General features: G+C 38.2%; 1 protein-coding gene across 4 annotated transcripts in view; it reads right to left on the bottom strand.

Moving 5' to 3' along the window:
• Positions 1 to 13,588, bottom strand: part of zfpm1 (zinc finger protein, FOG family member 1) — a 205,190-nt gene that overhangs the window by 139,467 nt on the left and 52,135 nt on the right. For 3 of the 4 annotated variants that reach the window (XM_073070199.1, XM_073070198.1, XM_073070200.1), the window contains exon 2: positions 11,384 to 11,515. The exons of the other annotated variant lie outside the window; for it this stretch is intronic. In XM_073070199.1, coding sequence (XP_072926300.1) covers positions 11,384 to 11,501 — 118 coding nt within the window. In that variant the 5' untranslated portion in view covers positions 11,502 to 11,515. The remainder of the gene's footprint in view (positions 1 to 11,383; positions 11,516 to 13,588) is intronic. 4 annotated transcript variants of the gene reach the window in all.

Genomic DNA, 13,588 nt, shown 5'->3' with positions numbered 1-13,588 from the left:
TAGGAAATTGGAATTTTTGAAAACATGAACACATTGCAAAAAGAATCATCGGTACTGGTTCTAAAACTGCATCAAGGAAACTGCTGGGTCACTTGAAGCTTGAGTAACCAAAGTCTTCCCTTGCTGGAAAATTGTGATACTACAAGGCTCTTAAGGTCTAATACTTTATCTTCACCTTCTTAACCTGATTATTTAGATTTTAACCTTTACCCTACAGAAAGTAAAACAATGATATATCACAAACATTTCGAACAATCTAAGATGCTTCCAATGCGATTACTGACTCTAAACGTTACAGACCACGACGCGAAATTGAAACACATGGTGAAATGTAAAGAGTAATAAAATCACACAATGACTTCCCACCACTGACATAAAGATCAGGTAGATAGTCAATCTTTTTTCCTATGGTGGGGCATAGGTTAAGGTGAGGAGAAGGAGTTTTAAAGGAGATTTGAGGGGATTTTTTTAAAAAAAGAGTGCCTTTGACACCTGGAACATGGGATCAAAACAAATCCAATACAATCTCTACATTTAAGAGACATTTAGACATGGACTTCAACAGGCAAGGCATAAAAGATGCAGATCTAATGTGGGCAAATGGAATTTGTGCAGATGGGCAAGGTGGTTGGCATGGACATGGTGAAGCAAAGAACCCATTTCTGCACTGTGAAACTATGATCCCTTACAAAAAAAAAATGGACAAAAACCAAAAAGCAAAACAAAGATGATAAAATGCTGGGCAATCCAGATGAAACTGTCAAATCAACTTGAGAGTCCTTTTCATAGAATTTTTGGTCTGCTGAAATAATAAAAACTGATCAACTGAACTCCGGTAGATATGATAATCAAGAAGAAAAGATTTATTTGCATATTAAGATTCCAAAGTAAATGTCCATACTTGTTGGGTCATTTTATCTGAACTGAAATGTAATATCCCAACTAGAGAGAAAAAAACACCACAGCTAAATTGCCTTTGTTCAGAAAATCATCAAATCAAGAGTGATGTGAACACATGATGATATGCCCCAACAGAGCATGAAAGACAATTTCAGATCAAGCATCAAATATAGGCACAGTGCCAATTTACTATGTACCTTCTGTACCTAATAAAGTGGCCACTGAGTTTCTATTTGTGGTATTATGCTGCTGTAGCCCATCCACTTCAAGGTTTGAAGTGTTGTGTCTTCAGAGATGCTCTTCTGCACACCACCGTTGTAGCACGTGGTTATTTGAGTTATTGTTGCCTTCCAGTCAGCTTAAACCAATCTGTCCATTCTCCTCTAACCTCTTTACACTTCATTGTGATCGCTTTACACTTATGATAAGTTTGCTGACAACACCACTGTCGTAGGCTGAATCAAAACTCGTGATGATTCAGCATACAGGAGGGAAATCGATAGGGAGAGGATCAGAGGTGGAGAGGGTCAGCAACATAAATTCTTCAGTATATCATTTCAGAGAACCTGTCCTGGGCCCAGCATGTAGGTGCTACAATGAAGAAACCACTTTCTTAGAAGATTGTGAAGGTTCAGCTTACATTATTACTGAGTTAAGTATTGTATGTAATGAGTTTTTGCTACAACAAGTGTATGGGACATTGGAAAAAATGTTGAATTTCCCCATGGGGATGAATAAAGTATCTATCTATCTATCTATCTATCTATCTATCTAAAGCTTTGACAAACTTCTATAACTGTGTGGTGGAGAGTATGAGGCTATATCAAAGCCTCGTGCTGAAGCACCAATGCCCTTGGACAGAAAAAGCCCTCTCTCCACTATTGACCATATCTACTCGGAGCTTTGCTGTAGGAAAGCAGCATTCATCATCAAGGGCCCCGACTACCCAGGTCACGCTCTCTTCTTGCTGCTTCCATCAGTAAGAAGGTACATGAGCCTCATAACTCATACCACCAGATTCAAGAACAGTTAATATCCCTCAACCATCAGGATCTTGAATCAGAGGGAATAACTTCATTTGCCCCATCACTGAACTGTTCAACTGAACCTATTGACTCACTCTCAAGGATAGTTCATCTCATGTACTTGATATTTATTGGTATTTATTATTATCTCTTCATTTTCTTTCTTTTTGTACTTGCACAGTTTGTTCTCTTTGCACACTGGTTGTCTACCTTGTTGGTATGGTCTTTCATTGATTCTATCATGGTTAGTGGATGTACTGAGTATGCCAGCAAGAAAATCAATCTCAGGTGACACACATACTTTGATAATAAATTGACTTTGACCTTTGAACTAATTAACAAGGCATTTTTGCCCACAGAACTGCAGTTCACTGGATTTTTTTTTTGTTTACCACACAGTTCCTCTATAAACTCTTGGATTATTGCACATGAAAACCACAGGAGATCACAGTTTCTGAAATACTCAAACCATACACCCTGGCACCAATAGTCATTCCACAGTCAATGCCACTTAGATCACATTTCGCTCCCATTCTGATGTTTTCTCTGAACCCCTTGGCCATGTTTGCATGCTTTTAGGCATTCAGTTGCTGTCACATGATTAGCTGATTAAATATTTGCACTAACGAGCAAGTGTACAGGCGTACCATGTATACTGAGTGTATACTTGTCTCTGGACAAAAGGGGATGATGTTAGTATTGAACATGCTGCATTTGTAGCAGGATTTAGACTATAAATTCTACAGCCAAGACCTTGGCAGCTTACTATAGAGCCATAAATATATAATGAATCGAGAAATTCCAGTTTCAGAGAGCAGTAATGGAGAGGTATAGACACCCTGGAGCGTCGCCAAGCTAAAGGAGGTGGTAGTGAGATGTAACTGGTTACTGGCAGCTTACAATGAAGAAAAGAATGCTGTTATCAGGCATTACCGATGGATTTGCAGATGGGAAATCAGAAGGGAGCACAAATCATGATTTAAAGAATAAAGGTAATGAGATGCCTATGGAAAATGCCAGAGACACCTTGTTATGACTCAGTAATTGAGAATGGATCCAAGTGTGGTAATAGAGCTGGATAACGTCAAACAGAAGGTTCATTTATTCTTATCAGAATTGCAGAAAGTGTCGTTAGTAACTTTGATAAAGTATGTTTTAATGCTAAAGACTGGAGACAAACTTAATGACGACGATTCATACATGGAATTTGAGAAAAAAAAAACCAAGTGATCTTCGGGGCAATAGCTTACTTAAAGCTTCAGAGAAGAATACAAGTCAATGGATGGAGATGTCACAGGACATTTTAATTGAGCAGAGGGATGATGTTGATAGATTTGAAGGCGATGGACCAGTAGCTCTCAAGAGAGAACTATTAAAAGCATTAGCTAACATTAAGATAATTGGGTCGTCAGCAGTTTAATGGACTAGGGTAATAGAGTAGGAAGTGAGTCTCACGGGTAGTAATGAGGTCAGATGGTACTTGACAGGTGACAGAGAAGCTAGAGAAAGATATCGATTCAGCACTTGGGAAGCTTGGCCAACAGGGTCAGAGTAAGGAAGTGAAGCAGCAGAGGAAGTTAATCAGGCAATTTTGATCTTATTGAAGACCTCCCCTCACGTACAACTGCCAGTGAAACTGGAGGACCCAGGAAAGAAGGGTTTACAAAAATGGCTTGCATCAAAAATAAACTGCTAACAGTTAATTCTGTATTACAGAATGATCTTGGAATAGGGTACAGATTACACTATGCTGTTGATTGTAAGAGTAAGATCACAATCCTGTACAATTAAACAAGTTGTTCACCTATTTTATTCATCTATCAGAGCTCAAGAAGCAGACACATACCGGAGGCCAGGTTGAGAGAAGCCAATGGATGCTGCAGCAAAGGTGAGAAGGGAGCATGGGAGAGCAGATCAACAGCAGCAGTAAAGTTTCGGTGGAAGATGAAGAAAGATGAGAGAGACAGCAGTACTCAAGGGTCAAGATAGGGATTTGGAATGGTAGAATTACTCTGAGTTAAGAAAAGTATGTCAGTTTGCAGAACGGAAAAAACTCGTAAGGTTAGAGGGAAAAGATGTTCTTTGGGAAAATGTGTTCTTTTAAAAAAAAACAATAAAAAATTCAAAGTAGACATGATGTGCCCATGACTGGAGTGGTAGCAAAACCAACACAAGAATAAGCACAGGGAAGCTTAATAATTACATGGGTCTACTTACACAGAAGCTAATATGATACATATATCCTGAAGTAAATGGAGACATTGAAAGGAGACAATAGGAGATTAGGGTGAGAGGGAGGGAAGGAGGGGGCAAGGGGAGAGTACAGCAGAGAATTAGCTCCAGATGCTTAATTTCTTCAACTGACCTTTTTGAAAGATATAGTCATAGTTCCCACTCTATGGATTTCCTCATCCTTCTAAACAGAATGTGGTTTCCATGCTATCTAAAACAGCTTTATTCCCTATTGTTGCAAGATAAGCTGTGCCAGTCCAACATTCTTGACTGCTGCATGAGCAAGGAGGATACCATCTTAAAATAGAGTGGGTGGAAGGAGAACTTAATCACACAATGGGCTTGAAGGGTGATTTAGTCAAACAGAGATATCAGGTGTCTCAGTAAAGTCACTGATAAACTTTTCTTTAAAGGAAGTTGAATAAATAAAACATTATTAAATTAAATGAGAAAAAATGTAAACTACCTAATGCAGATATTACATTTAAGAAATAAATGTAATTTCTTAATTTAGGAGAGGAAATCAATGTGACAAGTAAGAAAATTGCCTCCAGACAAAACTGAATACTTTTCTAAATATTGAATCATGCTACCATTCCCTATACTGTCTAAAGAATGCTTACAACAACCAAACTGAAATTCTATTACAATTTCAGAAAAACAGGGTCACCATAAGTCCATTCTTAAATGGTTCCATCATTCCATCTACAAAGTCACATATTAAAAGCCAAATGATTTTCTAATATTTTTGCTACACAATTTGGCTAGGCAAGTGTTCACTTACTAGCTCCCTGTGTGGCGCAACAATTATTTCTCTGGCTCCACTCTGCAACCCCTCTCCATTCAGTAATATGGATGATGACTATTGACTCAATTTAACATACACTGAGGATAACCAATTCCAACTTTTTGATATTATCTATTGGGCTGCTTTCCAAATAAAGCTCTAGTTGAAGGGAACCTTCTTCTAATTTAAATTCAAAGCCATATAACTTTACTTTTCTCTGCACCACTCTGCTTTTTAACCTTCCACCCAGACCATTTTAACTTGATTCTACCACCAACAGAAGTTCCCATTTTATACAGCAAACTCAAGAGTGCACACAAATCAACCTTCTCTGTAAGGTTCTTGTGGCTGAATCGGTTCACAAACATTTTACCCTTGTCTTTGGCACTCACATGTTGGGCTCTGTTGTCATTTAGGTTAAGAATAGCTTTTTCCTCATTATCTCTTTACTATCACCTTCCTTCTGCATTACTGTGATGGCTTCCAGAAAAGTAGAACAAGAATCTATGAACAGATCAGTGCCGAAGGATCCAAGAAGTGGAAAACTGCTTCACTATGAGGTTCACAGGAATGACAAAGTGCATGTGTTCTGTCAAGATTCCACTGGCCCCACTATTTCTACAGGCAGACACCGAGTGACATGAACTCCTTGACCCACACATGAAGGCTGTGACACCAACACAGCATTTTAATGTAGTTAATTTCCCTAAGGCACAATATTGAAGAATTATCAAAGCAAACAACATTTTGAGTTGAGACCCTGCCTCGGGAATGAAAGTGGAGAGGGGAAGTATTGGCTCAAAGAGGAGAGGGGAACAGGTGAGACAAGGATCAGTAGATGATAGATGGATCTAGGTGGATGAAAGATGATGGGCAGTTAAGAGTCAGATTGGGAGGGGAGGATGAAGGTGGACATGGAGACTGGAGAGTACTGAGCAGGGACGCATTGGCTAGTAGTGCAGAAATTTGATAAAGAAAGGTGATAATGGTATCTATTCAAGGGTGGGCTGGGCAGATGTTACCAGATGGGTTGGTTAAAGTGGTAAATGGATGGAACCAAGATGGTGAGGGGGGTGAAAATGGCAATCTGGAGGGGTAGAAGAATGGAAAACAAACAAAATTGGAGAAACAGTGGTAGATCAAAGAGAGAGTGAGAGGAAGGTTAAAGGCTAGCTGTAATTGGAAAGTTCAGTGGTCATACTATTGTGTGTAGACTACCCAGGCAGAACACAAAATGTTGTTCTCCCACTTTGCATTTTAGCCTTGCTCTGGCAGCGTAAAGTCCAAGGACAGTCAGGTCAGCGTGAGAATGGAAAGGGGACTGGGAATGGCTTGCAGCCAGGACTACTGGATGGTCACTGTGGACAAAACACAGGTGCTCTGCAACTAGTCACCTAGTTTGTGCTTGGTGTTGCGGATGTAGAGGAGGCTATGTCAAAAGCATGCTTTTTCTCCTTCTGATCCACCTCTGTTCCTTGTATTTTTGTTCATTTTCCCTTGCGCCCCTTCCAGCCTCCCTCATCCAGTTTCACCCCTCCACATTCTTGCTTCCTTCCACCTACAAAGAAGCTGGATGAACTCAGCAGGTCGGGCAGCATTCGTTGAAATCATACACTTTTCCTGCTGGATCCTTTCCCCGAGGGTAAATGGATCCATCAACCCATTTTGAATGGTTGCCATTATCAGCCTATTTATCAGATACCAGCACTTCTAGCTCTTGTGAACCTGCTCATCGCCCTCCAGCCTCTATCTCCACATTCACCCTCCCTTGTCCCACCTGGCTCTGCCATCCTTCCCTCATAAAGTGAGAGCACAACGAGCTGAAGAATCTAAATCATGGCATGAGATAGGAGATGAAGAAACGTGCTGTAAGAAGTTTACCAGTTCTGTAACGAATTGATGTGAAATGAACTGGCTAACCATTGTGCAAGGTGTAAAGTTGAAGTCCTCCTGAAGTAATAGGTTGACTTAGTTGAATGTTAGTTGCTGAGGTAAAGTTTAAAGATGACTAGGTCCACAAAGTGGAAAAGAGTGCAATCAAGAATGCAAACTTGTTTAAAACATGGAACTCCTTTCAGCTCTGCTCTACAATGCATAGGAGACTGAAGACAGTTGGAAAAAAAAAGATGCTGGAGGAGCTCAGCAGGTCAGGCAGCATCTCTGGGATGTCCAACATCTTGGGTCAAGATCCTGCATTGTGTCACAGAGTAGTCAGCTTGAACACCCTCCCAGCAACAGAAATGAACATTCTTGGTCATCAGATGACAGCTACAGCAAGGGATTTGTTTGCTTCATTTGCAAAATATATGAGTTGACCATTCTTTGCATCTGGCTAAATGCCATTGTTTTGCTGTCCTCTGGGCACAAAGTAGTTTGAAATGTTTCAATCGAGAATATATTGCTAAGCCATGTTCTAAAGTTAACGGAACGGCATATACCAGGAATGTTGTTCCATTACTACATGCTTCCAGTCTGCTAGAGAGTGCAGACTAAAATGTCTAAAAGTTGCAAAGTCACCATGAGTTAAATTTTGTCTGGGGTTCTCTCTGCTATCACATGTTGATTATAAATTGTTCATGTCGAATTTCCAAAGATATGGCTAGGGAGCAGAAGTGGCTCAGAGGAAATTGTGTCCTCATGCTTCTGCAAAGGAAATTCTGTTCCACTGATTAAAGCACCAGCAAGATATATCTTTCGATTTGCAAGTCTGACATCCATCATCCATAGGATTCAGAACAATCAAGGAAGTGACATTTTCAACCAAACCTCATGCCAACTAGTTCCTGCATAAATAAAAGGAAATGAGAACCTTAAACTATTAATAGACAGTAATTCACCTTAACAATAATCTTGAAATCTGCCTAAAATGTAATCAATATAAGTTTAGAATCCCATGCATATAATTGTTCAAAAAAAAAACAATACAGTAGTTACAAATGTAATTAAAGTGAACAAACAACATTCTGTTTCCAGAAAATGCAGTTTCTTATCTAGATTATCAAGAGATTATACACAATAGTTTAGAACTTTTCTATATAATCAGAGGAGTCCTGATAAAAACATATGCCTGGATTTGATGTTGCAATACTATTCCTTCACCCTCTCCATTACCTTGGCACCCTTTGTAAATGGCGGCAAAAATTGTTTTAACTATGAGACAGACAACCAATCATTTTGTGTGCTTGGCATCCTTTATTTGTTACTGTATTCCATGCATGTACTTCCACAACACAGACTATAGTATCAATCCATTGCTCATTGGCCTTCAAGGATCTATTTGCTAAAATTGCTGGACAGCTTTCTTTGCAATTCCACTGAGTTTTTTTTAAAACTTGGTGCCACCTGTATTATTTTGTTGTCAATGTTAACTGGTCTTTAGAATGTCATTTGGATCAAGGATTTAAGAACAGAACAGGAGCAGAGTAATTCACGTAAAACTCAAAATAAAGCACTGGAGAAATCACTCTGAGCACTCTTGACATTACAGATCAGCACTGATACGTTGGCCATGAACCAAGTGGTGTGAACCAAATCCAGAATGAAATTGACTCCTGGGAATAAATTGCAAGGGTTGATAGTGCAACTTTGGATAGGATGAGAGAAGGTTTAATAATATTATTAAAATTATAATTAGAAATATCATTTCTTTCTGCTGACTCCCATCACTTACCATTAGCTAAGTTTGCAAATGCTTCTTTCAGGATTCAGCCAGTTTGATCAATAGTAGTACTTCTGAGGCTATTTAAATGATGAACGCTCTTACCCAATGTTCAAATATGTACTTGTTACTTTCAAGCTTCCCCCAAATAAGTGTTTGACATAGAGAAGTGCTGATTCATCAGCTGGAGGGCAAGAGGTAGAAATCAGCCAGAATTTTCTGGCTTTGTTTAACTTGAGCCATGACAATTCATGATGCAAAGTCATAGACTCCCAAAGTCATTCCCATCTCTTATTACACCATCTCCTCCAGTGGAGACATTCTATGAAATCATCATGCTTTTATTTCCTTGAACTCAGAGGTGACCATATCTTGAGGACAGAAAAATGTGCCCAGAGGAGAAATTTTGTTGAAGATTGGAGAAGTTATAAAAGATTATCCATTGAATGTGTGGGCTACTGGAGTGACAAATAAACTCCAGAAGGAGAGGGTGTGACAGCAAAGCATGGGAAACAAATAAAATGCATTTAAGAACTTTTTCAACTATAAAAAGGAAGGCATGGTCAAGTAAAAAGGAAAACATCTCAGACACACCTTTGTGATAAGTCTCAATACACAAGAAGATGTGACAGAGAAGGAGAATTTGTGGAAAGCACTGCAGTTTTAAAGGTGGCAGGGATAGAGAAATCCATAAAAGGAAAGAAAGAGTCAGACTTGGAACAAGAGAAATTGAGACCAGAAGGAAATTCATTGCAAAAGTTAATGAGTTGTGTCCAGGCACAGGTCACAAGATCAATGTATTTGTCAGTACACCAGAGAATGAGCAGAGGGATGGGTCTGAGCAGAACTGAAACAATGACAGTTCATCTAGCCCACTAAAAGACAGAGGGAAATTAGGCCCATGTGAGTTCTCATAGCTTTACATTTGATCTGAAGAAAGAGAGTTAAGTTTGTGGACAAGTTGTTTGGTGTGAGAATGTCAACATACCCAGGCAGAAGATGAGGTGTAGTTCCTCTTGGAGTGGGCCTCAAAACAAAAATATAAATGTTGGAAGTCTAAAAATACTCAGGAGGTTAGGCACCTTTCTCCTTCCATAGATGCTAAGGTTTCATGTCCAAGAACCTTCATCAGAACTTGGGGAGGTGGGGGCTGAAAGGAAGTCATTAGTTTTAAGTTATCTCCTTTTACTAATGACATTTCCTCTGCCCTATCCTTCTCTCTCCTACCCTCTCTGCAATTTAAACCCAACTTCTTTTCCCCCTTTTTAAACGTTTGAGAAGAGTCTTCAAATCGCTTTTCTTTCCACTGACGCTGCCTCACCTGCTGAATACTTCCAGTAATTGACACATGTTGGACCCCAGTGGAACAATTTTGAATTTAACAATTTCAGGCATCTCATTTTCTCCTTTGCTCATTTCTGCTGTACATTATCCATTTGCAACTGCTACTCAGCTTTTTCTCTCTTCCCACTAACATCTGACCTGTTGAGCATTTCCTTTGCCTCTGACCTGCACTGCACAGCTTTTGCAAGTCCCTTTGTTCTCCCTCGAACAGCCCTCGTTAATCTCTCAGCCAGATGGCGTTATCAAGTGCTGATCACCATGGCAATGCTGGACCCACTTTACAGATATTCCCTAGTCCTATTCATTCCTCCCCCACATTACCTGCAATTTAAAACTACTTTGTTTTCTCTCTTTTCCTGTTTTGATGGAGGGCCTTCAACCTAAAATTTAAGTTTTTTGTCTCCCACAGATGCTGCCTGACCTGTTGAGCTTTTCCAATATTTTCTGTTTTCTTTATTTCATATTTCCTCCATTTTCAGTTTTTCTGTTTTCATTGCTTCTTAATATACATATTTTAGTAAATGTAGGAAATAAGCAGATGTATTAAATATTTAATTCAGATTTTGAAAATTACGATGGAGGCATGTCTAAAAGCAATTCACATGTGAAAGCTTTTAAGGCCCTTTTCATTGCAACCTCTTCAGCAGGCACCTGACTATAATTATGTGCTGATTTGGCAATAAATGGTAAATGACAGTTGCAGTAAACATTGCACTTCAAATATATTTATAGATTGCTGAAGAATCTATGTTCAAACCACCAAACTGTTTTACATACCATGTAAAAATATTATTTTATTAATCACTGTATTGGTAAATTACTAAAGCATGACATGAAAAGGATCTAACCGAAAATGAACAAAGAAATTCATGTAAAGCAAAGGGGAAATATTCAATTAGTATATGAACTAAATGTTGCTGAAAGCCTATAGATAATTTTGTGCTGATGTATTAGTGTTTATTGTTCAAGTTACATGATGAGAAGTCAAATGAAAATAGACCAGTTCCTTCTTATTACTTCCAAACGTTATCAAATAAAATATACTGTGCACAAATACATTCTACATACATAGCATTTGAACATTGTTTAATTTTGATAAATAAATATAGTTGTAACCAAGATACTCAAGAGAGGCTTATGAAAGGAGCTGTGATTTTCAGTCTCTTGGGAGTCTGAAGGAAGAGACATGGTTGGAACAACCTGCACTGTGTAAGATTTGCCTGATTAGAGCTCAGGAGCCATAGGGGTTTCAAATAGGAGAGGAAAGTATAATACGTTGGTAAACCGATATGTTAAAACTTCGAGATTTTTGTAACTTGCTTGTGACATCATATGTGGAATAGATGTATCAAATTTGGGATTTCAAGAAATACATTTGTGTCCCCAAGTCCAACTTGCAACAAAAAAGATAAATTGATAACCGTAACATCGTATTACCTTCACTATAAAAAGAACTTGATGTATCACAGTCTGCTGATTCATCGTGGTTTGAAGCTATTGTTTCCCTTTCAGACATATTGTTGTCATCAGTTAGATTCTCCTCTCCTTTCTCCATTTCATCAACGGAACCTTTAAACAAAAATAAATTTCTTTGCTAAATCAGAAAGAACATGGAGACTGAGAAAGCTTTTCTATTTAACATCAAAGTCCTTTAGCTAAAACAGTCTCCTGTAAATCTACATAAATATTATTTCCATAAAAAATATTTTGCAATAGTGTCTGATCATCATGATTATGATTCTGAAAGGAAGCACAGAGCACATTAAATCCAAGTTTAAACTAAAGTTTTCCATTGAATGCGTCAATTAGAAGACCACATGAATTTAATTAGTAGATAACTCTATTACTGTCTTTCGAGAATCAGGATTAGGATTGTATGAGAAAAACATTTACAGGTGTGTAGATGATTGTGCAAGGATATAGCATTTATTATTTTTAACCAAAGTTATAAAAAATTAATCTTAGCGCCAAGAATTACATTTTCTTAATTTTGTACCAGTTCACTCAAAAACATGGTGGGGGGGAGTTAATGTCAGGATAATTTAACTATGCAACAAAACCTTCATTTTTGAGCTAAGATTGGCCTACATATTTTACTAAGATTGCCAGAATCTCATGAACTTTGGATTTTGCAAAGGACGACTAAGTTTTTGTCAGGCATTTAATTCCTTAATGTAAATTTCAAGAAAAATTAATTTATTTCTTCTACCAATTTTAACTGAGTTAATTGGTTGTACATGGTTTATAGCAGGAATTGAAAGCACAAAGGGAGTAGTGCAAAACAAGGCAACTTTGAAATTGCCATTACAGCAATGATTTGAATTTGCAATTTACACCAAATAAAAATTGGCTGTCAAATTAATGGTATTAATGTTTTTAAAATTTTCATTCTTAAGATATGACTTAGTAGATTCATTTTGCAAACAAAAGTAAAGCTGCTGTGAGAGATTATGTGAAATACAATTTATATTTGTCAATTGAGGTGGTTTCTTGATTAAATAATTGCTTTAACAGGTATATTTCTGTCATCATGAATAAGGCAACTCAGCATCACTGCTCTGCATCTTGGCTCACAGAGTGCTGTCATTCAGTGCTGTTTGGGGTGCACCATCGAAGCCTGACCCTGTTGTCACCGGAAGTCAATAATTAGAACTTTGTGGCAGAACAGCAATCAAGCTCAGAAACCACATTTGACTTTTCCCATCTTCATTGCCCAAGAGGTAAAAGGGGCAAATGTAAAAACCTCGCTAACATTCGGATGAGAGCAGATAATTCATTTTCAACGGACAACTAAACCTGCACCATCCTTGCATACGTGGCGTAATGTTACCCCAAGAGGTTTCTTGTGTGTGAATCCATGAACCACAGGCTTCTGCTTTTTAAAGATTAATAAATTACAATCTTGTTACATTTAAAATATCAAATCAAATGATCATTTTTACCACAGTCTTTGGGTACAGAGCCCATGGACAGATTGCACTGTGAAGAACACCGGATTGCTGGATGAGTCCCACAGTACCGCTTGAATATTTCCTACAATGCCATGTGGATTAGGTCCTCACAGGGCAATTACCCACAACATATTTTACAATGCATCTAAACAAAATACAGATACTAGTGTTGAATTCCTATTGATTTGCTAAGAATCAGTATTATTTTAAAATCACGTTTGCTTTCTTTGATTCAAAACTTGAACTAGGCTCTGCTTTCCGGTTGTATGTATATTGGAAGAAAGCTGTGGAATGTTGGTTGTGTGATCTGTCTATTTCAATCTACTCCTAACTAACCCCAAAGAACATAAGCTTCTAAACCTCTGCACCTCTATCCTAACCACTATTAAATTCTTTTGCAGTACAATGTCTGGTCTACATGGCTTTCCATTTAATCTAATCTTTTGCTTTCAATTTCTGAACATAATTTCAAACTCTGATCTGGCTTTATCCCACTTCTTTACTTCAGATAATAATCATCCAAAATATCTGTGCAAGTCAGAAACACAAGGGGAAACAAAATTAACACTACTTATTTTACTTGTGGAGACCAAGCATGAAAGACAGGTTTAATTTAGTCCACCAACTATCAAGCTGATGGTTCTTTTAATTCACCATCCCATCTCCAGTTCCATTCCTATCTCTCTTCCCT

This window comes from Hemitrygon akajei, chromosome 17 (assembly GCF_048418815.1).
Source record: "Hemitrygon akajei chromosome 17, sHemAka1.3, whole genome shotgun sequence".
NCBI classification, from domain to species: Eukaryota; Metazoa; Chordata; class Chondrichthyes; order Myliobatiformes; family Dasyatidae; genus Hemitrygon; species Hemitrygon akajei.
This window is presented reverse-complemented; position numbering and strand designations above follow the sequence as displayed.